At 40.3% G+C, this 27144-nt stretch overlaps 1 protein-coding gene across 1 annotated transcript; it reads right to left on the minus strand.

Moving 5' to 3' along the window:
• Positions 1 to 1387: 1387 nt before the first annotated feature.
• On the minus strand, positions 1388 to 25905 carry nectin4a (nectin cell adhesion molecule 4a). Its single transcript, XM_049568512.1, has 11 exons — positions 25525 to 25905; positions 18841 to 19035; positions 18019 to 18186; positions 16085 to 16363; positions 15403 to 15520; positions 9830 to 9984; positions 9582 to 9741; positions 9120 to 9195; positions 8760 to 8822; positions 4620 to 4808; positions 1388 to 4471 (listed from the first exon to the last, which is right to left on the minus strand). Exons 1-11 carry the CDS (start codon positions 25577 to 25579, stop codon positions 4079 to 4081), a joined length of 1851 nt encoding a protein of 616 aa, XP_049424469.1. The 5' UTR covers positions 25580 to 25905; the 3' UTR covers positions 1388 to 4078.
• Between the last annotated feature and the right edge of the window lie 1239 nt (positions 25906 to 27144).

Below are 27144 nucleotides of genomic sequence, written 5' to 3' on the forward strand. Positions count from 1 at the left end.
GCCATTGCGGAACTCGTGGGCAATCCCATGTTGCCCATTTTCAGCCCATTTACAACACATATGGGCCACACACACAAATACTGGCTGGGTTGGAATGTGTCAGGATTGTGCTGGCGTGAACGTTTTCTTATCCCCAGGCTACAAGCTCCTTTAGCCTGGGGATAAGTATAGTGCAAAAAGCCCATAGTCTGAATCACAGTTTTTATTTACAATAACTTGTGGGTAGAAAACCCCCACCTCACATACATAAAATCAACCAGCGCTGAGCAAATGCTGCCTCAATTTGTTTAGTTTTTAGCCACCCAAAAAAAAATGTCCACCAAAAAAATCAGTAACAGTTTACCGCTATATTAAAAATATTTTTACTGTTTTGCCTGCTGTCTGACAGGCTTTTCCAACGGGGAATTAAAGTGGTTTTCTCAAAGCCAACAGACTTTATTGACAAACATGGTAATATTCCTTGGCACAACACTGAAGTTGCTAGTCTACTGTGGCCTCAATTGGTCAGTGTGTTAGGAAAAGTGGAGCAAAAATTAAAAAATATATTTCTATGTGGCTGAAATTCATCGCCCTGACCACAACAGTATATTGCTTAGCTTCCATGCTGGTAGATTTGGTTTATCAATGGCAAGATGATGGCAAAGTAACATACGCACAGCAGAAACATCAGCTAGGTCGGACCACAGTATTTAACTATGCACTTTTAAATGTTATAGCTGAAAATGACAACAGAAATCAACATTTGCCAATTTTACATACCTCAGGCATTGAAGTCAGTTGCTACTTATCTACTTAGAGGTGATTTGGTCCACTTTTGTGTGGCTAAGGTGGACCAAATGGGGGCCATGTAAATACCCTAATATTTGAACTGTTGTAGTTAGAGAGACATCTAAATCATTTTCATAGGAGGTCTCTTGACTGAGGGTCAAGGCCAGATCACCAACAACACAGAAGGGGCAAATGTTCTAAGGCTCCAGAACCTTGGGTGGCCTTAAAGGCCACACTGTGTGTTCACAGCGTGGTATTTGGTTCTTGGGGATTAATTTTAATTACGAATAATGTTCTGTTTTGTATGACCCTTTGTCAAAATCTAGTTTTAATACCTTTTATTGTCTTTGTTGATGTTATGCTTACATTGTTGTTTTTCCTGAATTAAGACCTTGCAGCTACAGTAGGAGGAACAGGTGGTTAATAGGGCCCACAGCTCATCGTGTCCTTTAATCCAGTCCTGCCCAGGGCACCTCAATTTTGTTAATCAACCCCTGAAAACATTTTCACATGTATCTCAACAGACAATTCCTAAGCAAACCAGAATATCAGTGTAAACCCCTCATATTAAGATGATTCAGAAGAGTTTTTACCCAAAAGCTTGTGTTAGGACCAACAATTTACAAAAAAACATGCACTTTTATTTCAAACCATCATTACAATCTGATACCCATACATATCCCTTAAAACAAATGAAAATCCAGGCAAGTGACCAGGAAAATCATTTCCCCAGGTCACAGTGAAATTTCATAGTTAACATAGTTTTGCAGTAGGCTCAATCGGGTCCCTGCACTTTCCAGCAGTACACGTCAGGGGGCACTGTCTACACTAAAAACAATCTGCACATAATGCCATTCATCTGCTGCTCATATTTGTTTTGTACTTACAGAAGGTAACAAATCAAAACAGTAGTAGTACAGTGTGATACATGTGTGCAGAACAAAATAATACTTCATATTTGCCAAAAAGGCAAAAGTGAGTTTTTTAATATTATCCCTTTGGCACATTGCTTCCCATATCAGGGCTGTAACAGAACCCAAATACATACAAATATACAAAATGTATCTACCACTGTTCTTATACAGATAAATAATACATGCCTGGTTTTGCCTCAGTATCAAAAATAACCAGTTTATGTCAAATTCCTCTTTGACGGTCGTCTTGTCTTGAATGTTAAAAGAAGTCCTGCAGGCAGAGAAAACTCTCCAACATACAGATGTCTGGGGTCTCTAGTGTAAGAGTCCAAGTGTATTTACAAAAGAATCACATAAAGAATGTATTTTACAAATGTACAGCAGGTTTTCCAACTTTAATCCTCTGTATATATGTTTGTGCATACATGACGGTACACAACATGTGAATGTTTTTATCTGTTTAGTGTGTGTGTATGTTTAATAAAGTAATATTAAAACTTCCATCCTCACTACATAGGAGCAGGAGCAGGGTAAATTATGTATCTGCTATGTGCGTGTGTAGCACAGGAATTTGCTTATGCTGTTGAAGTATATAGGCGAGTTGAAAACTATGTCAATATGGAGAGTTAATTTATACACCTTTTACGTATTAAAATAAATACGTCCATTTCAAATGTTGTAAATGTCACTGTCATGCTTCTATGCATCCTCTATGTTGGCATAAATACAGCCAAGAGATGGCACTAGAGGCAGAATCAAAAGTTTGACACGACATCAGAGGTGACAGTGGAGGAGGTCGCAATATTGTACCTTTAAACGAAGGCAGCGCTGTAGATGGCAGTGGCCTGTGTGGCCATTATAGGCTATACATTCAGACATGTGAACGGAGAATTCTTTTCACTTTATAACCGACTCATTCTGTTCCGCCATTATTTAAAGTTCTTTCTCGTCTCCTACAGTCATATCACACTTGAACTACACTACACTGCCTGGTGGTACTGCTATGTTTTGTCTGTATCCATAAGCTTCCACAAAACGTGCACAAATGCAGACCAAATAAACACAAAGTACGGACTAGAAGGCTCCGTCTGTCTCCGTAGCTAACATTGAGCATACATGACCCCTAAGGAATCACACATTGATATACTCTGGGTTTTTACTTACAGTTATTATTAGTATTTGATGTGCATAGACTAACACCAGTGCACTTAACATTTTGAGTTCCACAGCAAGATTGTTATAATGTGTTACCTATGTATATGTATGATTGTCTTTTTCCTTAGAAAGAGAACAAGCCTTTTCAGGTTGAGGAGAGACCAGTGTGTACCCATAGAACCCATTTTCATTCAGATATCTAGAGGTGAGAGTTCAGGGGACCCCTTTAAAAATGTCTATGCTGGTTGTTGCCTTGCCAAAATTTAGCCCAGCTTAGGAGAGTTATTTAGTCCCCTTCACTACAAGCTATGCTAACATGGTTGGTACTAATGGATGCCTTAGATTTTCTAGTTTCAGAGGATACATTATCTTCACACCACTGCGTCTTAAAGAAAGTAATATCGTACTCGTATTATTATCGCCTGGTGGGGTTAGGGGGGCAAGTGATTGTATGCCCACTGGCCTCCGCATTAGGGCACCACTGTTTTGGCTGCAATATGAAATCTTTATCTGATCCAAAATGTCTCAGCTCTTAAAGCCACAACAACAGGAAGACAATACGGAGGTAAGAATGTTGCAGGTGTGGCAAGAGAGGAACAACCCCATGGTTTGGATCAGATCCCAAACAGTGTTGTGTAATGGGACATGACACAGGCAAAGCTACTAACACACTAAACACCTCTACAGTAAAAATCCACGCTCAATACAGAGGTGTTGCAATCTAAGTTTCTGATTTACCAATGTTCCCACAGCCTCCTCGACTTGTCCTGCGTTTCCTGATTTCCTACTGGTCATGTCTTTGAGTGCTTTCGACATCCCCCACAAAAGGAATGTATGCTGCATTCACCTGTTTGTTACAGCCAGGTAGAGCAGCAGATAGTGTATTGCGAAAGATGAGAAAAGGATATTGTCTGCGATTAAACGCTGTAGTAGCTGCATCGGAAATATTGCAACATCATCTCTGTTTGTGCCAGTAATTCCGGGAATACACAGCATAATGTTGATCATCAGAAATCAGGAAGAAATCAGATGTCCAGAAATGTCCAGTTGATGCTTTAGAGTAGATTTTCCATTTATTCTATTGCACCATGTTCCCACACAATAAAAAGACGCAGCATTGTAGTCAGTTGCATTGTTTTCTGGGCTTTGACCAAACTTTGCCAGTGTATCCACATTTGGCCCAAATCTAAGACCGGAACTGTCCAGTCTTGTAGTTTCATGTGTTCTTTTCCAGCTCCCCGTTAAACTATCTGGGCCTTGTGAATCAGGGAGGCATGGGGACTGACCACAGCCGGACTCGGCCGGGGTTTGGGTCGGATTGTGCCATTAGTCTGCTGATAGCGTGCACTGTGAGCCTCAGACACTTGGGAGCTGTTGGTCTCGCTGTCTTGGTCATCAGGATGCTCCTGGCTGGCAGGACCCCCCAAACCCTCGTCTACTTCATCCTCATCATCTGTCACCGCTGGGTAGCTAGAGCTTGTAGGAGGGTGCTGGTGATTCTTGGCGACACTTCCTGACCGTGAACCCCCATCTGTTGGGATAATGGCGCTTCCATTTAGCTGTCTTACAATCTCGGTGGACTGTACCATCGGGAAGGGCGATGGCGTGAGAGGAGGGTGGAAACGAGTTTCCTGCTGCAAAGACACAGAGTAGTCACACTTCTTAATTGCATCATCATTAGGGTGAGTATGCAAAAGTGAAGCTGAGTAAGATGCATTCCACAATTTGATGAAATCAGGTTTTGACTTGCCCAGAACAACACATGAACAAAGATACACTTACTAAAGAGATGGCGCTGTTTCTCACATATGTCTCCACTCGGAGTCGGTTCTCCTCGTCTCTGTCCAGAAGCTTTTCTCTTCCTCTCCGCGAGTTGTTGTGTAGAACTGGTCTGCCCAAGTAGTCAAATGCTCCCCCTCCTCCCCTGCCACCTGAGATAGTAGAACGGCTGTCGCGGCAGTGAGCCTGCTCCTGTCAACACAGGAAAAGACACTGATCAGTATTCACACATACACTGATTAGGCCCACAGATTGTGATCTCTTTTTCACCCTAACTTAAACAGAAGTGACTTTAGACATAGAGCAGTGTCAGTTTGAAGCAGGCCAAATCATAGTGACATAACTTAATTCACTTCTGATGCACAGTAAAGCTGGGGTAGGCATCTTAATTTTGGCATCATTGGGTAAAAATCAGATTATAAGATTTGAGCATACTGTAAAGTGGTCTGAGAGAACACTACTGCACCTCCACTTGGCTATTTTCAGGCTGTAGAAAATCTAGCCTTTAACCAATCACAGGTCATTACAGAGAGGGCAGCTGTCAAACATGTTAACACACACACACACACACACACACACACACACACACACACATGAGTGCAGTACTGACAAGCACAAACACACATAGAGAAAACAGACAAACACAGACGCAGAAACACACACACACTAATTATGTTAAAATGTCATTCAAGTGTTTAATGTCACATTTCACCCCAGGCTCTGTTACAACTAACCAAGACTATGGGGTGAATTGTAACATTTCAGTCCTTGTGTTTGAGACTACACCATGCCCTGTCTGTTACAGAGATAACAGTTACGCCACTTAATAGCAGACACATGTAATTAGGTCTTATCACATTTTGAATGCACTGGCTTCAAAGAGCTGCAAGATACAAAAAGAAATGTCAAAAATGTTCTAACCATCCAATCTCCCCTGCAGTTTGTGACCCCACTGCCATGTTGTACATAGGCATGGCAAAATGAAGCCCTGTCCATGGGCCAGAGCAAACTTTCCCATTTACTGTAACAGCTAAATGGTACACTAATTCTTGCTGAGAAAACATTACCTACTGTAGCTTTGATGAATTAAAGCAAACATTCAACATATTGGGAAACATGCTTCTTTGCTTGCTCGCTGAGAATTAGATGAGAAAATTGATTCCACTGTTGTATCTATACGCTTTGTCCAGAGGTGACAAACTCCACCTCCCAGCAGTTATATCAGTTACCACTTATCTGCGGTTTGTTTTTTAATCTGTAATAAAAAAAAGAAAAAAAGAAGTGTAAAACAGATATGTTGCAGTTTTAGCACCAGACTCTTTCTTGACTGAGCGCAGTAACTTCCTGGTATCCAATCTTCTCATTTAACCCTCAGCAAGAAGGCAAACAATTTCCCTTTCCCACAGTTTCCTCTTTAAACATTTTCTAAAAGTGATGACTGATGTGAAAATTTCCTTTGCTAAAAATATCCCTGTTAGATGAAAATTCTGTCACCCTATTGGCAGATTTATTGAGTTATTTAGGAAATACAAAATTTTAAAACATAGTGTAACTGCTGTTGCTGGCATGCCCTAGGGGCCCTTTAAAAAATTAGTTTTTGCCAAGATAAGCAAGATTATGCAAAACTTAAATGGGTCTGAAATTTCTGAGTAATGTCTCAATAATTTCCAAGATGCTTTGTAGGAAAAACTACAAATGTGAACTGAAAGTGTTGGCATTGTACATTTCTTCAAACCACAAATATGTTACATTTGTACTTTTCATATGTATCATATAAATATTTCTAAAGTGACAAAAACACAGGCTGTTTTTTATCACTGCATCACTGTTTTGTCATCACTGCATTTCCAGCAGCTTTTTAGTCATCAAACGTGGGTGTTTCTTCGCTTCCTGAAACTGTTTTTCCACTGAGATAGTGCAGCAAAAAGTAATTTTGTAAGTTTAGTAAGTTTTTTACAGAGACATCGCTGTGTTTCCTGACGGTATTGTGCCACCAGAGTATTTTAAGCCAAAACTTTCCTAACAATAACAAAGTGTTTTGTGTGCCTAAACCTAACCACACATTAATCACAGAATTGTTGAAATGTAAAGAAATCTAAAGTTTCAACAAATTCTACATAACATTATACAGATGTTACCTATCCATGGTCTGCAGAAACCTACAATGCTAACATTTATTCTGGCAACTGGGTTGTGTCCAAAGGAATCTTTTAGTCAGTGCACAGCAAGTTCGGTGAACATGCAAAAATGAATTTTGTCAACAAATGAGTATATCAACATGATAAAAAAAAATCAGGTAATAATACACAAAAAATTAATTAGTTTATTTGTGTTTAAATTAGGGCTGCCCTTTCATTGACGACCAAACGTAAGTCGACCAAGAAAGTCATTAGTTGGCAAGATTTCATTGGTCGCTTATATGCAGAAAAAAACAAAAACAAATGTGAAACTCTATTAGGAGCTGCACCTTGTCAAAAATAAATCAAAATCTATATGACTGGACCATGTGGGAATTTAATTTGAAAGGACAGATACAGGAAGAGGCCACACTCAGTAGTCAGACAGGACAGGAGTCATGTTACTTTACAGGGCTGGTACCTGCAGTTATTACACAGGCTAGTTAATAACATGTTGAGCAGGAAATCCAAAGTGTTGGATCATTTGGAGAAAGTGAAGGACGAACCCAGCAATTGCCTACCATTTGTTGACTACAACCATGACGTATCATTTGAAACATGTAAGTAGCTACATGCCCATTAGCCACTTAGCACAATCATTACTGCTTTGCCAACAGTGTAATTAACAGGCGGCTCGCTCAGTGTGTGACGTGCACATGTAGATAAAATATAGGCCTATATTAATGAAGGTTCATCAGTACAGTTTTGTATTTCTCTGTAATGTAGCACAGTGTTAACAATGTTACTTATATTGTTCTTTCTCAGATCTTGTACTCAAACCACTATGTTGCACCGACAAAAATATATAATTTAGCCATTAAATTAATATCAAATGATGACTACTGACTACTATGAGTTCGTTGTTTCCAAAAATTAATAACAAATGACATAGTTCTTTCCAGGACACATCAGGAAGAATAATGCTGAATAAAATTCAAGGGCCACTGAATATCATAAGGTTTTAGCAGTGTAGCTAAAGCAGGGGTGCCAAACTCATTTTAGTTCCTGGGCCACATACAGCCCACATTGATGTCAAGTGGTCCAGACCAGTAAAACCACTGTATAATGACCTATAAATAATTAACAACCCATTTTTCATTTTTTCCTGTTTCTTGAGGTACATGCTAAAAATGCTCATATATTTGCTAAACAGATTAAAACCAGCCTGAGATGTCTTGAGAAAAATATGTACAATTCAGTTAGTACCACTCACTACCACTCACTGTCATTCCATGTGCATTTTTCCATACATGTCCACTCCTGTGTGTAATGCTGGCATCACCACACCAAACTAACGTGGAAGCTATTGAGGAAGCAGGTTGAGTTATCCCCTGCCTTACAGACTATTTACAAACCAAATGTTTTGGCAGTGGCCTAGTGACTGGGTTAGATAGGAGATAGAAGTCTGTTTTCACAAAGATCAGTATCTTTAAATATGACCATAATAAGTACTCACTGTTTTGTCAGAGAGCTGTGACTCACTGTTTAACTTGGGCCAGAAATATGGCGCCTCTTAGCCTTCACAAGTGCATCAATGTGAGTCATCCAGTGGGCCAGATTAGACCCCTTAATGGGTCAGTTCTGGCCCATGGGCCTGTTTGATAACCTTAGTCTCACGTGTTAAAGGCTGATAACTGCAGCAACCATATAAAGAGTTTAAACAGTGTACTGGAATAACCTTGCACAGAACACCATGGTTCAGGTCAGCAGTATTACACCATAGATGAAATTAAGGGGACAATTTGACATTATGGGAAATATGCTTCTTCGCATTCCTTGTTTTTTGTTTCAAGAAATTCAAAAGCCCTGCGCTAAAAACATAAGGCCCTTACCAATATCTGAGATGCACTAGATTCTAATTTGAAACGCTGAAGATCAGAACTTATTCGTCTGGCATCTGGGACAGTAAAGCCTCACTTTACAGCCCTGGCCCTGCATGCAGAGTAAGATAGATAGCTAGACTGACCCCGAGTGAAGACAGGCTGGTCCTTATGGTCCCCTCCACCCTCAGAGGGATGTTTTCCTCTGTCTGCAATGAAAAGAAGCACAGGGCTGGATTAGCTGTGGGACTGTAAAAAAAAAAATCTGCGCATCTAACATCATGCCCTTTGTGAAGCAATGATGGATGACAGATGTGATATTATCATTGACTGACATGTTATTTGGTATTCATCACAGTACAGAGAAGAATCCTGTGATAAAGGATTGTGTGAAACATGTGGGACCAGCAGCCTGAATCAGGTCGTGCAGACACAGGAGAAAACACAAGATGATGCTACAGTAGAACACTATGCTCAGTATGAAAAGAATAATTCAGTCATAGTACCGCTCCTCTGGTATCTGTGCTGACAGAGTTCATTCTCCTAAAAGAAGCTTGCCTGGAGAGAGTACTTATTTCCTCCCTGTAAGAAACAAGACACAGAAAGAAAGAGGGAGAAAGATATTTAAATGACTGAAGAAATTGGCAGAGATCCACTGTGAATTATTTTTGTGAATTTTAGTTTTTAATGTAGTTCATACTGCATATTTTTCATTCTTTATTTAGTTTCATACATATTTTCTGCTGTTATTTTGCACATCCAGCACACATAGTCATTTATCAACTGAACTTGACACTTTTTGCTGTTTTAAATCTACTTAGCACACTCTACTGTTGTAACTGTCAGTGCTAATATGATTAATAGCCCTGATTTGCTCCATTCATAGTTATTCTTACTGGCTCAGTCTTCCCTGCGGATATCGTTTCATCTTATCTTATCTCATCTTAATTAAGAAAATCACAACATACTTCTTCTCAGTCAGCTCCCTCTCCAGCTTTTTGTTCTTGCGTTTGTGATGGCAAGTGACGCAGATTACAACAATGAGCATCAAGATGAGCAGCCCCCCAGCCACGGCCCCCACGATGATCATCAGCATGCTTTCGATCATGGTCTGCCCCTCGGGAGCATCTGTAAAGCAAAAAGTCAGCAAGGGAAGTTGGCAGATCTATTCTCACAGTGAGTCTTAGTATATAGTGTTGACATTGCTGTCATCTACCTTCCACACTAATCTCCACTTCCGCCTTCCCCACTCCCACATCATTCTTCGCCACACACTGGTAGGTGCCTTTGTCTGACAAGCTTAGGGGTCGCCCAAAAGCTAGTGTTCCATTAGGGTGGGGGATTACCCCTTCTGGCAAATCTCCACCCATTCTGCAAACAGGACAAAACAGTTACTTTACAGTGCATTTAGATTAACGCATAGACCTCATAATCTGGGTTAAGTGGTAATCCACATTTTTTACAAATGTTTGGTCATATATTCAAAGAATAACTAACCATTAGGGACTGTACAAAAAAAAACTCCTCACAAAATCTTATAAGTGACGCTATTGATTAATGCAGTGTATTTTGCCAGTAATGACTATTAAATTTAAATCTTAATATGTTAACAGAACAATAATTTTAATATCACCACCTGATCGCACAATGGAGGTGTAATTAGCAACTGTGGACAACATGACAAAATGATGCATCCTGTTTACAGATATTCTAGCCAGTCTTTATTTTTGAACCAATAGCTGTCCCTGTCACTTATTCAAGTGTTTTGACACATTTAACTTTAAAGCTAGGGTAGGCAGTTTCATTTTTTAAGTCACTGGGCAAAAATCCTACAATAAACTTGTAATTCATGTGGTCTGAGAGAAAAATAGACCTCTGGAGTTCCTCTTGGCTCTGTTTTAGGGCTTTAGAAAATCTAGGCCATGACAGGAGATGTTGGCCAATCGTAGGCAATTTCAGAGAGATGGCAATCCCATTGGCTGTTCCACAATTACAGATGGGCATGCATGCCGCTTCAGTGAAAGCCTGATTCAATAGCAGAGAATCTCACAGGGTAGGTTGCTATTATGACATTTGTAACAACAGCCTACACTGCAAAGCAACCCAAAAAAGGAAGACAAACTTCTCAAAAAGAGTCTGAAAGAGAGTCTGATGGTAAACACAATGGCAAAAGCATTTCAGAGATGGAGAGTAAATGTTGCTAATAGTTTAGCTTTTTGCTAATGGGAGTTAAAGGCTCACGGCTGTGGCATCAAGTTCAAGTTTATGCAGCTAACTTAAGCTAACATTAGAGCCTCAAAACAAGGTATGTTCTTAGCCTCACCCCTCACAGACAACCTCAGCGAGAGAAGAGACGGCAGCAGCTCCAGAGACAGACCCCCAGTTGGCCAACACAAACTCAAGCTCTGGGGGAACCGCACGGCTCTGACTCCCTGCCACATCAGCAAACTTTCTGTTACTGATGTTACACAAGTTAGACGCTGCACTGCCGATGGCCACCAGCCCACTGTGATACCCGGGGCTGGGTTGTTTGAGCTGCTATAGCCACTGACCAAAGGTCTGTCTCCTGAGCTGCTGCCCACTTTCCTCCTGGGGAAGCAATCCACAGTGGTGGGGAGTGAGGCGGAGGGACTATGGGGTGGCTAGCAGCTAATTCTTGTCGCATTTGTGGTCTCGTGAACAGAAGGAGACAGCAGGGCACGAAGGGGTTAGTCAATGCACAGTCTGCAACTCTACAATGAATAAGATTAGGACAGAGAGGTCAGAGCTGCAAGAAAGGGATGTATGTATCTTCAGATTCTGCCTTTTTTTGGCCTTTAATGTACTTCTGCTTTCTTTTTTTTCTCACCCCTTCACCCCACCAAATGGAAAATACATCTTTTCTGACTGACTTCACAAGTGATAAAAAATTGTCACTTGTGAAGTTGTAATTTCTGTGGGATGCCATATGCTTTATTCAGCCATGTTGCCTGTAACTGCTCATGCTGACCACACTACCATTTCTGCTTTTTATTTCAAACTTGAACACATAAAGCACATACACAAAGGACAGTTATGCTTGTGTAACACAGGATTAATCAGTGAGGTAGAGTAGAAATCTGATTTATTTATATTAAAAAACTCTTTTAATCTATGTTACAGCAACATAATGCCCCTCATTTATTTGGAATCACCGTATATTTCCTGGTAGTGTGACTCAGGGATGATGTTTTTAAAAAGTCGATGAGCAACACAGTCCAGGGTGTTGCCTCACTGTTGTTGTTTTGAGCATAATTTGATTTAATCATTTGGAACAGACTTGACCTTAATGCCTGCCTATAGCTGGGAACATTATCAACCTGCATTGCCCCAGAAGTACAGAGAGTATTTCCCCAATTATACGAACATATGCACTCAAGTAAACTTAGTTTCTATTCACAGAGGCCACACTAACCCCCACCACACACAGAAAACAGGAACTGTCTGTTTTTTTCACATACGCAGTAGACACACCTCCGTGATAACATCTCACACAAAATCTACACATTCTGCTTTCTCTTCCTCCTCTCACCCCCTTGCCTTGGCTCACCCCAGCCCCTCTGCCTATACCTGCTCCCACTAGTTCACCTCTCTCACTGGGGCCGCTCATCCCTTTCCCTTTTTCTTCTCATCCCCCCTCTTCCTCCCTCCTTCGTGTGAAACTGTCTCATCTGTCTGCTCTCGGCACAAGTCGCAACACGACACTGTGACACCAGCTATTACTTCACCCGCCGCCTTTTATTGACAAAGCTAACAGGTTTGCCCGCTGCTGCAGCCGCTGCCGCACATTCGTGTGTGTGTGTGTGTGTGTGTGTGTGTGTGTGTGTGTGTGTAGGTGTTCATGTGAAATGTGTGCATGAGTAAGGAGAGGTTGATACCAGAGATTTTGAGTGCTGACTTGGTGCTGTGTATGTGCGTGTATACATGTTCACTTATGAGTGTGTATGTTTGTGTTAATGGTATTTGTCTGGTGAGCTGTACTCACAAAAACTCATTTTACCAAGGTGTGTTTCTGTGACTAACAGCAAGTGATATCTACATCATCGTCTGGCAAATACACCTCTAATCAGAAGAAACCTTAAACATTTTACTCACATTTCTTTACATTTTAGGAGTCCTATGCCCCATCAAAGGAATTTCTCCCTTGGGGCCTAACTGTCACTGCTCATAATGCCATGGGAGCCATTCCTCTTCCAGTCACTTTGAGTAGCTCATATTTTTCGAGCCAAACTCCACGCCACACCCTAAGAATATTAATGCACCAAAGGAATTGGCTTAAAGATGACAACAGGTGACTCAAGCAGAAGAAGACGGATCTGAGTCAAACCCTCGTCTGGCGTTTAAAGCTGGCCAGCAATGTGCCACATTTTTAAATGACACACACAACATTTGGATGTGTTAGTTTCCACTGAAGCAGCAAAATCTGCAGGTGACGATGCTAGGGCTTGTTTGGTTAAGTCACGTGGAAAGGGTGGAGATCCACCACAACGTCACTGCCAACTTCAGATCAATTTGATAAACCTCAGATATAAAAGCTGCAGAGTTTATTAATGTTTACTTCCAGAGTTTCTCATTGAAATGACATTTGTGTATCTATGAGGTCAAACAAAAGTATTGAGTGCATTTTCTTCTTTTTTCAACTTTTGTGGAGCCAATTTTCTCCATACATGTTTTAAAATATGTCAAACAAAACACTTTGCTATGGTGAATACATTAATTAACATGGTTTTCCTACATAAAAATATTTAAAAATCTGAAAAGGGGTTGGCAGCAGATCTACTCTTTCTCCCTCACTGAGAAAATCTGGATCTGGCCCTCCGCCCCAGCCACCACTGCTACTTGCGGAAAGTTTTGCTTTTGCTTTTCACTTTCTTCAGCACAGGCACAGTGCTAAAATGAAGTGTGGCGATAGGTCTGGCTATGTGAGACTGGCACGAGGTTGACTGGTGAAAGAGCAGTGCGTATCAAGATTGTTAGCAGTAGCATTAGCATGAGCATTAGCATTAGTGTTAGAGGAAAAGCCTCAGTCAGTGCCAGCCTCAGATAGAGAGTCTGTTGTGCATCAAAATCGATGACTCATACATGTAACAGAATAAGTGCAGTGAGCACCTCTCATTTAATTTTGTTGTTTGTTGGCTTGTAGGCTAATGGGGGGTGACTAGTACAACATTAGTAGGAGGGATGCAAAAAGAGAACTGGTTACAGTGTGGGAGGTGGGACCTCATTCATTCCTATGAAAGTTGCTCCGTGGCTCATGAAGCCAAAAAAGTTTGACATCCGAGGTGCAGAATTACTCATATATTCCACAACATTGGGCCCATAGAGCATGTGAACTGGAGACTTTCTCTGGCTAACTGCTAATTTCCAATTTAGCGCTTTGCTAACTTGAATGGGGATAAAATGATTTAATCATGCAGCTCTTTTAGACATTTCGAAATGTTATTGGACTGAATGGATCAAACCTCACTAGTGAAACCAGTCATTTTGTGGGGGTTGTGCCACTAAAAAAAAAAAAAAAAATTATTCAGTGATTTCGAGATGTCTCTTTAACATCTAGTCTATGAGATACAATCTTTCTGGGCCACATGGCGTCATGTGATGGACTTGGACGCTGTGGTTCCACAGTTTGGCCACTATATCAAATTGGCTTCTTGTACCACTTGTAGGAGTTTTTACACATACAATTATACCTGCTATGGTGGGGTTTTGGTAGATAGTGTAACAAAGCTCCAGGGTTCCATTTACATCCAAAAACTGCACACTCTACCATGTTTGCTATCAAAATTTTCATTATGCTCATGCTAACTCGCACACTCTGTACTGACAAGTCCACTCTGCGCTGGAGGTTTTAGGTGTCTTTGCTGCTGATGTTTCAAAGTCTGTTCCTCTCTCCATATGTGTTTCCCGTATTAGACAGCAATTGGCTTTCGTATTAGTGGCATACCTAACCTCGCTCGCCCTGGGAAGCCTGCATTTGAATCTCAGATTTTAGGGAAGTGCAAAGACATTGTCCTCTTTAGTAGAAGAATGTGAAAACACCTCTTTAGTGACAAACTCTGTACAGATTCAAGTCAGTATAGTTAAAGTCAGACATTTTAGGGGACCTACACAGGAGAAAAACATATTTTTGAGTGGAAGGGATCTTCAATTCTTAAATTGTTTTCATTAGATTTTTTACATCATGTTCATTTGTTAGCAGTCTTCTTCAGTGCCATTGTGAGTGTACTGGTACGTTTCTTGTGCACTGCCACACTGTCAGTCAGCAGAATATGCTTAACAGATGGCAGGAAACCATCAGCATGAATGTGTATGACACCAGCAGGGTTGCGTGCGCTTATGATACAAACAAAACAGAGGGTTAGTTCTTTATTTTCCATACACTCTAATCAGCCAATTGCACACAAGAATATGTAAGTCTAATACAACTGCACTTATGACTTGACATGAAACTGGCAAACTTCTCTATTTAAATCGAGTTAATAATAAAAGATGAGGTCATTCTCTCGAAACTGATCATTAAAATTTATAGTGTAGCCCACGTCAATATTGCTTTGAATGAAATGCTTTTTGAAATAACTTGTTGGCCCCTGACAATGCCCTGAGTGCAACCTCACTGAACATCCCATTTGCCCTTTTGACTGGTGTAATCGTAGCAAAATAATTGGTACAATTACTCCCAGAGTTACGAGAAAAGTAACAGTGACCAGACACATCAGACGGTTAGTCACATGAGTACCAGACAGCCGGAGAGGGAGGCGGGTCCTACTGTACCTGATCCAGGTGAAACTCTGTGGTTTGGGGTTTCCTCCACTCACACACCTCAGGGCAGCATTCTCCATACCCACGATCCAATCTTTATTGTAGCCAGCCACTTCTGCATGTGGAGGGACTGAAAGGAAGAACAATAATTCATCAGGGTTGTTTTGCCAGGGAACATGGGGGGGGGGGGGATATAAAATAAGACCAGGATCTAATGTGCAGCAGCTATGGCTGAATAGTCAAGCTTTTAGGAAGCTGATGCAGTTGTGAATGACAACTTTCTATGATACAACATTTCACAAGGAACCAAAAATAGTCTTAGTACCCTGAGTATTTCCTGTAAAATTATCATGTATTAGATTTCACACTAAAGTCATAAATAAGGAAAGGGAATTTAATATGGTAGAGTCATTTGGGTACTGCAAACCAAACTCAGTAATAAAGAGAGGAATATGAAAAGGTGATACAGTGTCTACAAAGTCTCTTCCTGCTTTGAAGTGATATGGCAGTGATAAAAACAGGAAGTAAAGCTCTGAAAGTGCTACCAGTGTGGAAAAACTTTTTTTTCTTAGATGGTCTTTGAATGTTTTGAAAGTATCATTGTTTTGGTTTAGAGTGTGTTTTTAAAGGGACCAATTCAAACCTTGATTTGTAAAATGTAACACTGTCTTGTGTGATGGTGATGAATACTCACAGTGCACCACCAACTTGTTTGGGATCCTGCGGGGGCCCCGTAGAGTCGGATGCCACACCAGACAGTCCAGCTTCTTGCCGTTCATGCCCCTAAGAGGGTGTAGGGAGTAGTGTGAGGAGACCGCCCCATTGTCGGAGCTACGATTGACGGACTGGCCGCTCAGGTCGGTGTCCCAGGAGAGGCGGGGAGGCGGACGGGCTACAGAGCGACAGGAAGCGGCCTGTCGGTAGGGCTGTCCCTCCACCAGGACCACAGGTTCCAGGGAGGAGATGGGAATGGCTGGGGGGGGGTTGTTACAGTGTTTGGTCAGAGTGAAGATAATGATGATGAGTCAGCACTCTTAGCAGGCAGAGCTGAATGCACACATAGACTTAAAGACATCTGTAAACAATTTTCTTAATCAGCTACTAAGACTGACTGGTACATGAACACAGTTTTCAACAAAATTATTTGTAGAAGTATTTCCTTGTTTCAAATAACAGATTTCCTTATTTGTGTTTTTGTTGGTGCTTTGCTTATTGGTTTGAAGTGGGCAGAGCTCAGTTATAGAAAGCTGGTGTCATACATTTCCTGCTAAGTTTTAAATTAACTGTTAAATATTAACTTTATTATAATAATTTTAGTTACTATTTTCACATTCAGCGCTATAGAAAATCCAAAGCTTTCAGGGCCTTTAGTACTTTAACTTCTTAAAACTGGAGGTGGAGGATTCAAGTCACATGACTTGACTCGAGTCTGACTCAAGTTGCAAATTTGATAGTTGATAGTTTGTGATTATGACATACATATATACATATATATATATGTTTACTAAAATGTAAAGTCCTTAAAAGTTCTCTGTCTCAAGTCAAAGTCCAGTCTCAAGTCAAGAATACCAAGTCAAAGTCAAGCTGAGTCCTTCATCAGTGTTCGTCAAGCAAGTCTCAAGTCCTAAAATTTGCGCCTGGAGTCAGACTCTGGTCAAGTCATGTGACTTAACTTGACCTAAGGAAAGACTGAACTTGACGTGCTTGATTCTAACCACAGTGACTTGGGACTTGCTTGAGACTTGAAGGTTAAAACTTGCTTGTTACTTGGACATGCGACCTACTCCCACCTTTGCATAAAACAAATAAAATAGTCAGCGATAGTTACTTGTTATCAAGAGAAATTCAATGTTGGAGCCTAGATTAAAAAATGGAATTGGCATGTTGAAAACCAGCCATGCAACAAAAAGAAAGATTGACTGTGAAGGGTGAGCAGACAGTGGCACAGAGAAGGGGTGGCCAGGGGGGCCATGACCACCCTGATATAATTGCTGGCCCCCACACTGTTGAGAAGGCTTGTTCCCAGTAAATGTTTAGTTCCTTACAATCAGTGTGCCCCTTCAAATTAAAACTGAATATATCTTAAATATGACAATCCTCCGGGAACCTCTGACACTCGAGAGAGGGATAATAATGTAAAAATGTTGGAATATGTATATATATTCAAAAAAATTGCTTTCTCTAAAAAGCCATCAGATTAGAAAATCTAACAATATATTATCAGAAATTATTGTCATTAATTCCTCAACAAAATAAAATTACATTATGTTTCCTATTCTGGTGATTATCACCTTATAAGGAATACAACAAATGCTTTAATTGTGAGAAACGTGTGAGAAAAACTACCGACAAATAAGGTGATAGTTAATATGTTGATAGTTAATATGTTGTTATAATTTTATTATTGTACAATATTGGGCCTTAGATTAGATGTGAATCAGGTTGTGAAATATTGACAAGCAAACTAAAAAACAGTCATATTGATTCCCATTGTGACTAGATAGACTTTGGCAATTACTGTCAATTTTGATCCTTGTGCAAGATATTAGCACTCCTGTTTCTGCAGTTACAAACTTTACTGAGCTATACTTTTTTACTGTATGACCATGACTGAATGAAGGAACTCACTCCACACGGTGAGCGACATCGCTAAGTCAAAGTTGCCGGAGGGGAAGGTGCTGATATGACAGAGGTATTTCCCCTCATCAGAGACTTCCGTGCTCATGATGACCAGAGAAGAGTCCAATGTGGGGTCGCTGCTTTTAAAGCGCACACGTCGAGACCACGCACCAAACGCTGCAGAGAGGCAGAAAAGAGGGAGAGAGACAGAGAGTTAGGAAGGGAGAGACTTTCAAGAGCTTATGATGAGGGATGTGACACAAAAAATTAAGTCCAGCAAGTTCAAAAAAGGCCTTGGGAGCTTTCCTTTGTCACTTTAAGTTCCATACACATGCTTGCACTCATGCTAGAAATTACATTTACATTCTGGGCGTTTAGCTCGAGGTCTTTTTCTGGCATGCCTCACACTCACAGTCGGTGTTAGCCTCCATTCCTAATTCAGCACAGTAAGAAACGAAGCCAAAAATAAATAGTGCAAAGATCAGAATCTTGGCACCTGTGAAATATTCCTGTGATATCACAGCAAAATTGTCAGTTTCTCACAGTCTAGAGTTTATTTAAAACTTTTAGATGGTTGTGAAGACCTGCCTTAAAGCTCTATTCGTTCTATGAGCAGAGGAAAAAAGCCTCCAACCAACACTTGCCAACTGAAACTGACAAATCAGCTTGTAATACCAGAAATTTTGCTCGGTGGAATGAGCACATCAGACTTAGTGCTATGACAAGAAGAAAGTTACTCACTGTGAGGAAAAGAGAAGTTATTCTTAAATTAACTTATTTAGCATGTGGCAGACAGAACACAACTAGAGCTAGGCCACGGCACCAACCGACCTGTCTGTCCATTAATATGGTGTGCAGTCATGATCTGCTCCTTGTTGCCATCGGGTTTCTCCTTATACCAGGTGACCTGCACCAAAGTTTCATCAGTTGACTGGTAGCGACAGGGCAGTATGGTCTCCTCCTCTGCCAAGGAGAGTATGGGATCCTTTGGAGGGAGATCCACAAAGTCTCCCCGTATCACTGTAACTAAAAGAGGAGACAGGTTGGTAAGTCATCACATCTACCCAAGAAATATAAGAGATGTAGAGAGAACAAGATGCCAAGCAAAACGAGTCCTTTGAGAGATCCTGCAATTGGCTGATTAAATGATAAATAATTTCATTTTGAAAAACTTTGTTTCTTGCATTCTGGTGACTTTAAAAGACTAAAAAAAAAGAAAATAACATCTATAATGCATTTTTATGTAAAAAATACTTTTAATTCGCTTTTACTTCTCAGGAAAGCATACAGAATAATTTGCCCCTTCAGCGTGAGCTTGCAGGAATTTCGATCATAAACCAGCGTTCATCAGTTTTCAGTCATTCATATCATCATATTAATAACACCAGCAACCAAGATTGACGTTAGCATGATGTAGCTACATGTAGCTAGCAGTGTACTTGCAAATGGGAGATGATCGTAACGGAGAATAGCAGCATTTTCTACCCTGAAAAATCACCATTAAAAGCTTCAGACACAACCAGACATGTTCCAGCAGGAATATGATCTGTGGTTGGGGAGAAATTTACAACATCGGTACCCAAGTTTACATGTTTCCCTGATGTTAACATGTAGTTACATGTAGGTTAGCAGTGTACTTGCAGGTGGGGGATGAACGTAACGGAAAACAGCAGCTCTGTCTACACCATAAATAGCTTCTTATCACATCACACTGTAGTCAGAGTACAAAACAAATGTCGAATAAATGAGGTAGAACGGTAGGAAACCTGTGGTATTGCTCACAAGGATTCATTTACATTATAATCTGAAACTTTGGCTACATTTGATATTAACATTCTTCATTATAACACTAAGACACAAAAGCACAATAGGTCCCCTTCAAAACTTTCCGTAACACACAAGACTTATTCTTTTAAGGGTGTCTGAAATTTGGTTGAGTATTGCTTTCTCTTAGTACTTTCCATCTCTCTGTCCATCTCTCACTCACTGGGAAAATGTCAGAGGATGAGGCGGGAGCAGCTGTCTTCACCATCACTAGCTGTTTATTTGTTGTCTGGGTGGAAACAGCAGACTTTTAGAGTAGAGGTGCGTACATGCTTTACAATGCCAGAAAAGGGTTGTGATAACGAAAAGGAAAATATGTCATCAATGCAGGACATGGTGATTAATGCAGCAACTTTCTCAATAACTTGCCCATTTTAGGACAAGTTGGACTAAGTTCTGTGTGACTGTTCATTGTTTAGCCCAATGGAAGGTGATCAGTTGGATTCTGCTGACAGTAATATCTCCCGCTGTAGGACACAACTGCTCACATGAGGAGCAAGAGCGCTTTGACATAAGTTCGATCCAGTCACCAGAAAAAATCTTGGAACTGTATGTTTCTGCAAACCACAGATACCTGCATGTTATTATGTAGTGGATACCTTGAAACTCTACATTTCAACATTGCTATGGTTAACAGGTAGTTGGGTTTAGGTTAAAAAAGCCACTTGGCTATGGTTGGGGAGAAAAATCATATTCTGGATTAAAATGCCTGGTTTTGGTGCAACTATAACTGCTGGAAAAACAGCAATAGGCCCCTAAAAACACCCACGTTTGGCAGCTAAAAAGCCATTGGAAACACAGCTGTGATTCATAAAAAAAAAAAAAAAAAAACAGCCGCTTTTGTTCTTTGTTGTTCTTGGACTGTGATCTGCAGCTTGGCAGGTGTCACCTAGGTGTCATTTCCACCTCATGATAACAAAGTCAGCTCATGTCACTTTGGAATAGTTGATATGATACGTATGAAACATACAAATGGAACACATCTGTGGTTTGCAGAAACGTACAATGGCAACATTTTCTTCTGGCGACTGGGCTATCCAGTTATGTAACAACAAAATCTGAACACAAGTGGTTAGCTAGAGAGACACATGACAGGGACAGGGGGACAGCTGAGAAACATCAAATTTTAAAATCAAGTGTTTACAGGGTCTTAGGTTCAGTGTGTAATACAGTGACACTGACCTCAACACAAAATCCCTACCAGCTCTACCACATCCCTGAGAGTGACCTTCGACCTGCAACCTGAACTTGTAGTTCCTCGAAGAGCAGGTAAGAGAATAATCCCAATTGCTAATTTACACACTCTGAAGCCAAAGAACACTGCTCTTCTTGCTAATTTGCCAACTTCAAAAGAGAGTAAAAGCTAATATTGCAAAAGCATGTGCACCTCTGGGGCATCGGTGGCTTAGTGGTAGAGCAGGCGCCCCATGTACAAGGCTGTTGCCGCAGCGGCCCAGGCTCAACCCCAGCCTGTGGCCCCCTGCTGCATGCCTCTCCCCCCCTCCACACTCAACCATCCTATCAATTAAAGGTAAAAAATGCCCCAAAAAATATCTTTAAAAAAAAAACAAAAAAAAAAAAACATGTGCACCTCCCTCCGAAGAATGTTGTCTAGCCTTACTACTTTGTCTGTGCTGTCCTTTCAAGTTCAAGCTATAGCCATAGGCTACTTATCTAGGTTGGGTAGAGATCAAGTCACAATCATTTCAGTCCAAGCTTCCTCTTCGCCATCATTTATTTGCCTTCTTCTTGCAGCGTTTTAGATGAGAAGATGGATACCACTCTCATATCCACCCACTGAATATAAAGCTCCAGCCAGCAGCCAGTAAGTTTAGCATAACACAAAGGGTTTTCATGAGATACCGTTGCTCAGTGTTCTGGCCTTGAATCAAAAAAGGTTTAACATCTACAGAATGAATGAATCGGGTAAAAATATCACGGCATGTATGACAATACATATTCAGACATCAAACTTTGACTTGAATGCTAGATGAGCACAGACGGGGTTTAAACAGTTCATGCAGAGTGAAGACAGAGAAGAGGGAGGAGAGAGAGAACAAGTTGTCTGTGAGGAGAAGTGCAAGTAAAGATATGTCGCTTAACTAGTTGTTCGAGATAAGCTTTCAAAGTAAACTTACAGAGGGTTACCACAGTGTCTGGACAGAGCGAGACGTTCAAAGCCTCAGGAAACATACAAGACGTAGAACACGTACACTGTGTATTGTGTGCACGTCACACTGCAATGCTATAAACCACAAACACATCTCTCATATTACTGCTTTTCTTATCTTCTGTTTGATGTCGACAAATTATAATGTGACAGATTATTGTCTGCTGTCCTCCAGCAATCTCATAAAGTACACACCCATTCAGTGAATATACAGTCACGAGATGTAGATCACTACAACCTGCATTTAATGATAAACAAGAAATGTTTGTAGGCGCGCTGCTAAAGTAAAACTCTGTGTTGTGTAAGTTCTACTAATGCCATCAAGTGTAATGTTTGCTTATGCTACCTGAAGCCTGGACAGGTGATTCATCACCACAGTGTATTATTATATTGCTGCTCTTGACATCAGGCTTCTGTCGCTGGTGATTGATTCTCTTTCAAAAGGAGCGATTTCCTGATGATGATGACACCACTGAGACCGGAGGAAAACAGCTTGTATGGAAAATGAATTTCAGCAGGTGGATTACTCATACACACTGCTGATTTATCAATTCACAACATGACAGACCATGTGCATGTAAGGTGAAATACAGTACATCTGGCCTTTTCACCACTTGCCCCTACAATGGCCTAATGACCAGTAGAAGCAAGCCTCTTATCTATGATCACTGTTCTCACCGTTTGCTATCATAAACAGTAGTTATTGTGCTGTAGACAGTCATGGTAACTTGTTTAAACTGATCACTAACAGGATCTGTTTTCACAAGTCTACATTTTCAGGTTCACCGTTGTGATCTAATCTTGAAAGTATGTAAGTATTAGTGGTAGAAGTGTTAAAAGAGAACAAGGGGGAGACTGGAGGCAAGTTTAGCAATTCAAATTGCACCTGTCAGATATGAGACAGAGCCATGAACTAATTATGCACATAGTCTGTGATGACCCCTCCTTGCCTGCCAAAGAACAACTGATGCCTCCTATGTGTAAAAGTTTTGCTGCCAAGAGTCATTTATGAGGAATGAAAGTAATTTTGTCATTAGTATTTTCCTCCTTTAATGTCTATGAATTTAATCTGTCTAGTTTTGATTACCATTATGTTGTTTAACAATATGTATATAATATGGGACTTTCACCCAGGAGACGGGTATTCATGTCCTATGTGAAATCAAGTGAACTTTAAGTTGTTTTAAGGTACATTGTCACCATGTTTTATTTTCACAAACCTAACCTACGTAACTTTACTTTCCCAAATCTAACCTACATAACTTTACTTTCCTAAACCTAACCTACGTAACTTTACTTTCCTAAATCTAACCTACATAACTCTACTTTTCTAAACCTAACCTACGTAACTTTACTTTCCCAAATCAAACCTACATAACTTTACTTTTCTAAACCTAACCTACATAACTTTTCTTTCCTAAACCTAACCTACGTAACTTTACTTTCCCAAATCAAACCTACATAACTTTACTTTTCTGAACCTAACCTACGTAACTTTACTTCCCTAAACCTAACCTACGTAACTTTTCTTTCCTAAACCTAACCTAGGTAACTTTACTTTCCTAAACCTAACCTAGATAACTTTACTGTCCTAAACCTAACCTACATAACTTTTCTTTCCTAAACCTAACCTAGATAACTTTACTTTCCTAAACCTAACCTAGGTAACTTTTCTTTCCTAAACCTAATCTAGATAACTTTACTTTCCTAAACCTAACCTAGGTAACTTTACTTTCCTAAACCTAACCTACGTAACTTTACTTTCATAAACCTAACCTAGATAACTTTACTTTCCTAAACCTAACCTAGGTAACTTTACTTTCCTAAACCTAACCTACATAACTTTTCTTTCCCAAACCTAACCTAGGTAACTTTACTTTCCTAAACCTAACCTAGGTAACTTTACTTTCCTAAATCTAACCTACGTAACTTTACTTTCATAAACCTATCCTACGTAACTTTACTTTCCTAAACCTAATCTACATAACTTTACTTTCTTAAACCTAACCTACAAAACTTTACTTGCCTAAACCTAACTTACATAACTTTATGTTAAGTACATATATTCACATATAGTATGCACAAAGCTAATGGGGCACTCATTAGTTAAAGATCATATGAACCATTGTTTGTGCATTTTCATAAGATATCACACATATGACATATCATATGTACTTTGAACAAAAATGTGAATCTCATGGAGGTGCAAGAGAAAAGAGTCAGGAGTTTACCAAAATCATTAAGATTCATCCACTGGGGATCATGAATGTCAATCATGCCATGGCAATCCATCTGACAGTTGTGAAATTTTAGTCATTGCTGTCCGTAGAGCTATGCTGTTAGCACGGCTATTAAAAAACACGAGAGTCAAGAAAGAAAGCCAGAACAAGAAGAAACTTTAAAACATTCCAGCACACTCTTGGTCCCACTAACTTGGTGTCCATACAGTTTTGATAATACTGCAATATAAAGGGTCTCATGTGTGAACAGAGCACGTGACTCTGAGCATCATACTGTCCATCACATCACGCATGATTCTGTTAATCCACTCCACACTGATTTCAGTGGAAATAATGAACATTCCAGCCAACATAACCTGTTCCAGGTTCACAGGTTTGGATGTTTGTGTGTATCTGTTTCACACTGAGCCGCTCTTACAGATGTTGATTCAACATCTGATGTGAGAGAATCTGTTCAGATATGTCAGTGGGTTGGATGTGATTCATGCATTTACCAGCAGACCTGATGAGTGTACTCTACAGACAGGTGTGTTTTTCCATGAATATGCGTGTGCGTGTGTGCGTGTGTGTGTGTGTGTATGTGTGTGTGTGTGTGTCACCCTGAGGTTTAAGCCATACTGTGGAATCTGCCTGTTCTGCATTACTGGAATAACACATGGCCTATCCTGCTTTTAAAAATACTTTTAAAAGCTTTTACTTTTATTTATCATAGTCCAACATTCTTTAAGTACTAGCATTTTTTTTTATTTTTTCTAGCATTTATTTTATATTTGATATGTAATCTGCAACACTGTTAATGCGTACGCCCACTGCATTTACAACATGTGCACACACATCTAGGCTTAGGCAACACACACACAAGAAGGGTCCACACAGCTCCTCTGAATTAGACAGCAGGAGGGGATTTGATCAACAGCAACCTGTTTTTCCAGAAATATCAGACAAGTGTTTTCTTTAACGGCACCACTCCAGCTAAGTCTCTCCCTAAAACAAGCTGCCCAGAGTGTACAGAACTAAACTTGTGAATAAGCATGTATTCATAAGAAAGAAAATAAAGGTAACATTATGAAAGACCAGTGTTTACCATACAGATATTCAGTCTGCTGTCATGGTATTATAAACAGGCCTATATGACTGTGGGAGAATTATAGGAATATATAGGAGATAGAAGTACTGTAGAAAATCATATCTGACACCAGACAGGAAAGAGACACATACTGTTAAGTCTTAAACGTCGGCATGATATCACTTTGGACTGACATGCATGTAATGCCTTCTTACCAAAGATCCCGAGGACACAGAGACACAGAGACAGTCTGTTCAGCTGAGGTGTCATTCTCCTCGGCAGGTACTGTTAACTGTGCATAAGCTGGGACAATTTCAGCGCTGAAATAAAGCTCATCAGTCCAGGTAATGGTATCCTAAATGACAGGCGTGTATGAAGCACAGAGGCGGACTCATGCCTCCATCCTTGATCCCATCCAAAGCCCCGTCCCGAGCGAGAAACGTGAATGTTATAGTTGTTTGAAGTCAGTCCTTGTGAAAAAGTGTAAATCCTCTCAGTTTGGTTAGGTGTTGCTTTGTCAAGCGCACGCCATCATGTTTGCCCTTTAGAAAAAAAGAAAGGCGCAGCTCTACCTGTTTGGGATACACCTGTTTGTGCTTCACCTCTCCCTCTGTCTCTCTCTCCCTCCCTCTCTCTGACACACACACACCCACAGACACATGCAGACACACACACAGTTGCGCCAAAAGTCACCTTTCCAGTTTGGTCATGACAGTTATATTCTCGTCTTTACTTGCTCTGCTCAGAGGAGAGGCAGGTGAAAAGCAAAGCAGTTTTAAACTGCTTCCAAATGACGCAGAATGGATATCACAATGGGCTGCTCTACTAGGCTGATGCCAGAACTAAAAGGTGCGTCCTCCTGTAGGTGAAAAACAAATTAATCCTTTCATTTGAAAAGGGATCACGACAAATATTAGCAAACGTGAGCACCACACTGACACTATAAAGAATTTCATAATCTAATTCACAAGAGGAAACCGTTCTCCCCATTTTGGGTGCATTTAATTTCCAAATGAAATGTCATAATCTAAAACCACCTTGTAAATCAATAGGACATCATTGTTTTTTTACCCCCACACGATCACAATCCTTTTCTTCTTCATCCGTTCCATGTTAGACATGTTTTTAATCAGTCTGATCTCAGTTAATTGTGACAGATAAAATCTTTTCAGACTGACATAAATCTTCAGGAGCTTCATACAAACAGTTAGCATGGATGGATTACTTAACGGGCCTAACAGGCACAGGCCCAGGAGCCTACAGTGTCAGGGCACCCCATGGCCTTCACCTGCAAAATGTCACTCAAACTGACATGTTCTGACTAGTAAGAGGCTTACAAGGAAGGACCACAGACAGATGCAAACAGACTGCTAAGAGACACAAAATAACTGCAAAACAAACACAAAGAGACACAAATTGACTACAAACAGACATAAAAACATCACAGAGAGACGCAAAGAACTGCAGAGAGACACAAAATAACTACAAAAATGTGCAAAACAAACACAAAGAGACACAAATTGACTACAAACGGACATAAAAACATCACAGAGAGACGCAAAGAACTGCAGAGAGATACAAAATAACTACAAAAATGTGCAAAACAAACACAAAGGGACACAAATTGACTACAAACAGACACAGAGAGACACAAACAAATTCCTAAGTGACAAGAAATAACTGCAAGGGGGCGAAACAAACACAAAGAGACACAAAATGACCATAAGAGAGATGTAAACAAACTTGTAAGAGACACAAAATAACTGCAAAAAGAGGCAAAACAAACACAAAGAGGCCCAAAATGTCTAAAAAAAAGACATAAAACAACCACAAAG

Source organism: Epinephelus fuscoguttatus, linkage group LG23 (genome assembly GCF_011397635.1).
Source record: "Epinephelus fuscoguttatus linkage group LG23, E.fuscoguttatus.final_Chr_v1".
In the NCBI taxonomy this organism is placed as follows: Eukaryota; Metazoa; Chordata; class Actinopteri; order Perciformes; family Serranidae; genus Epinephelus; species Epinephelus fuscoguttatus.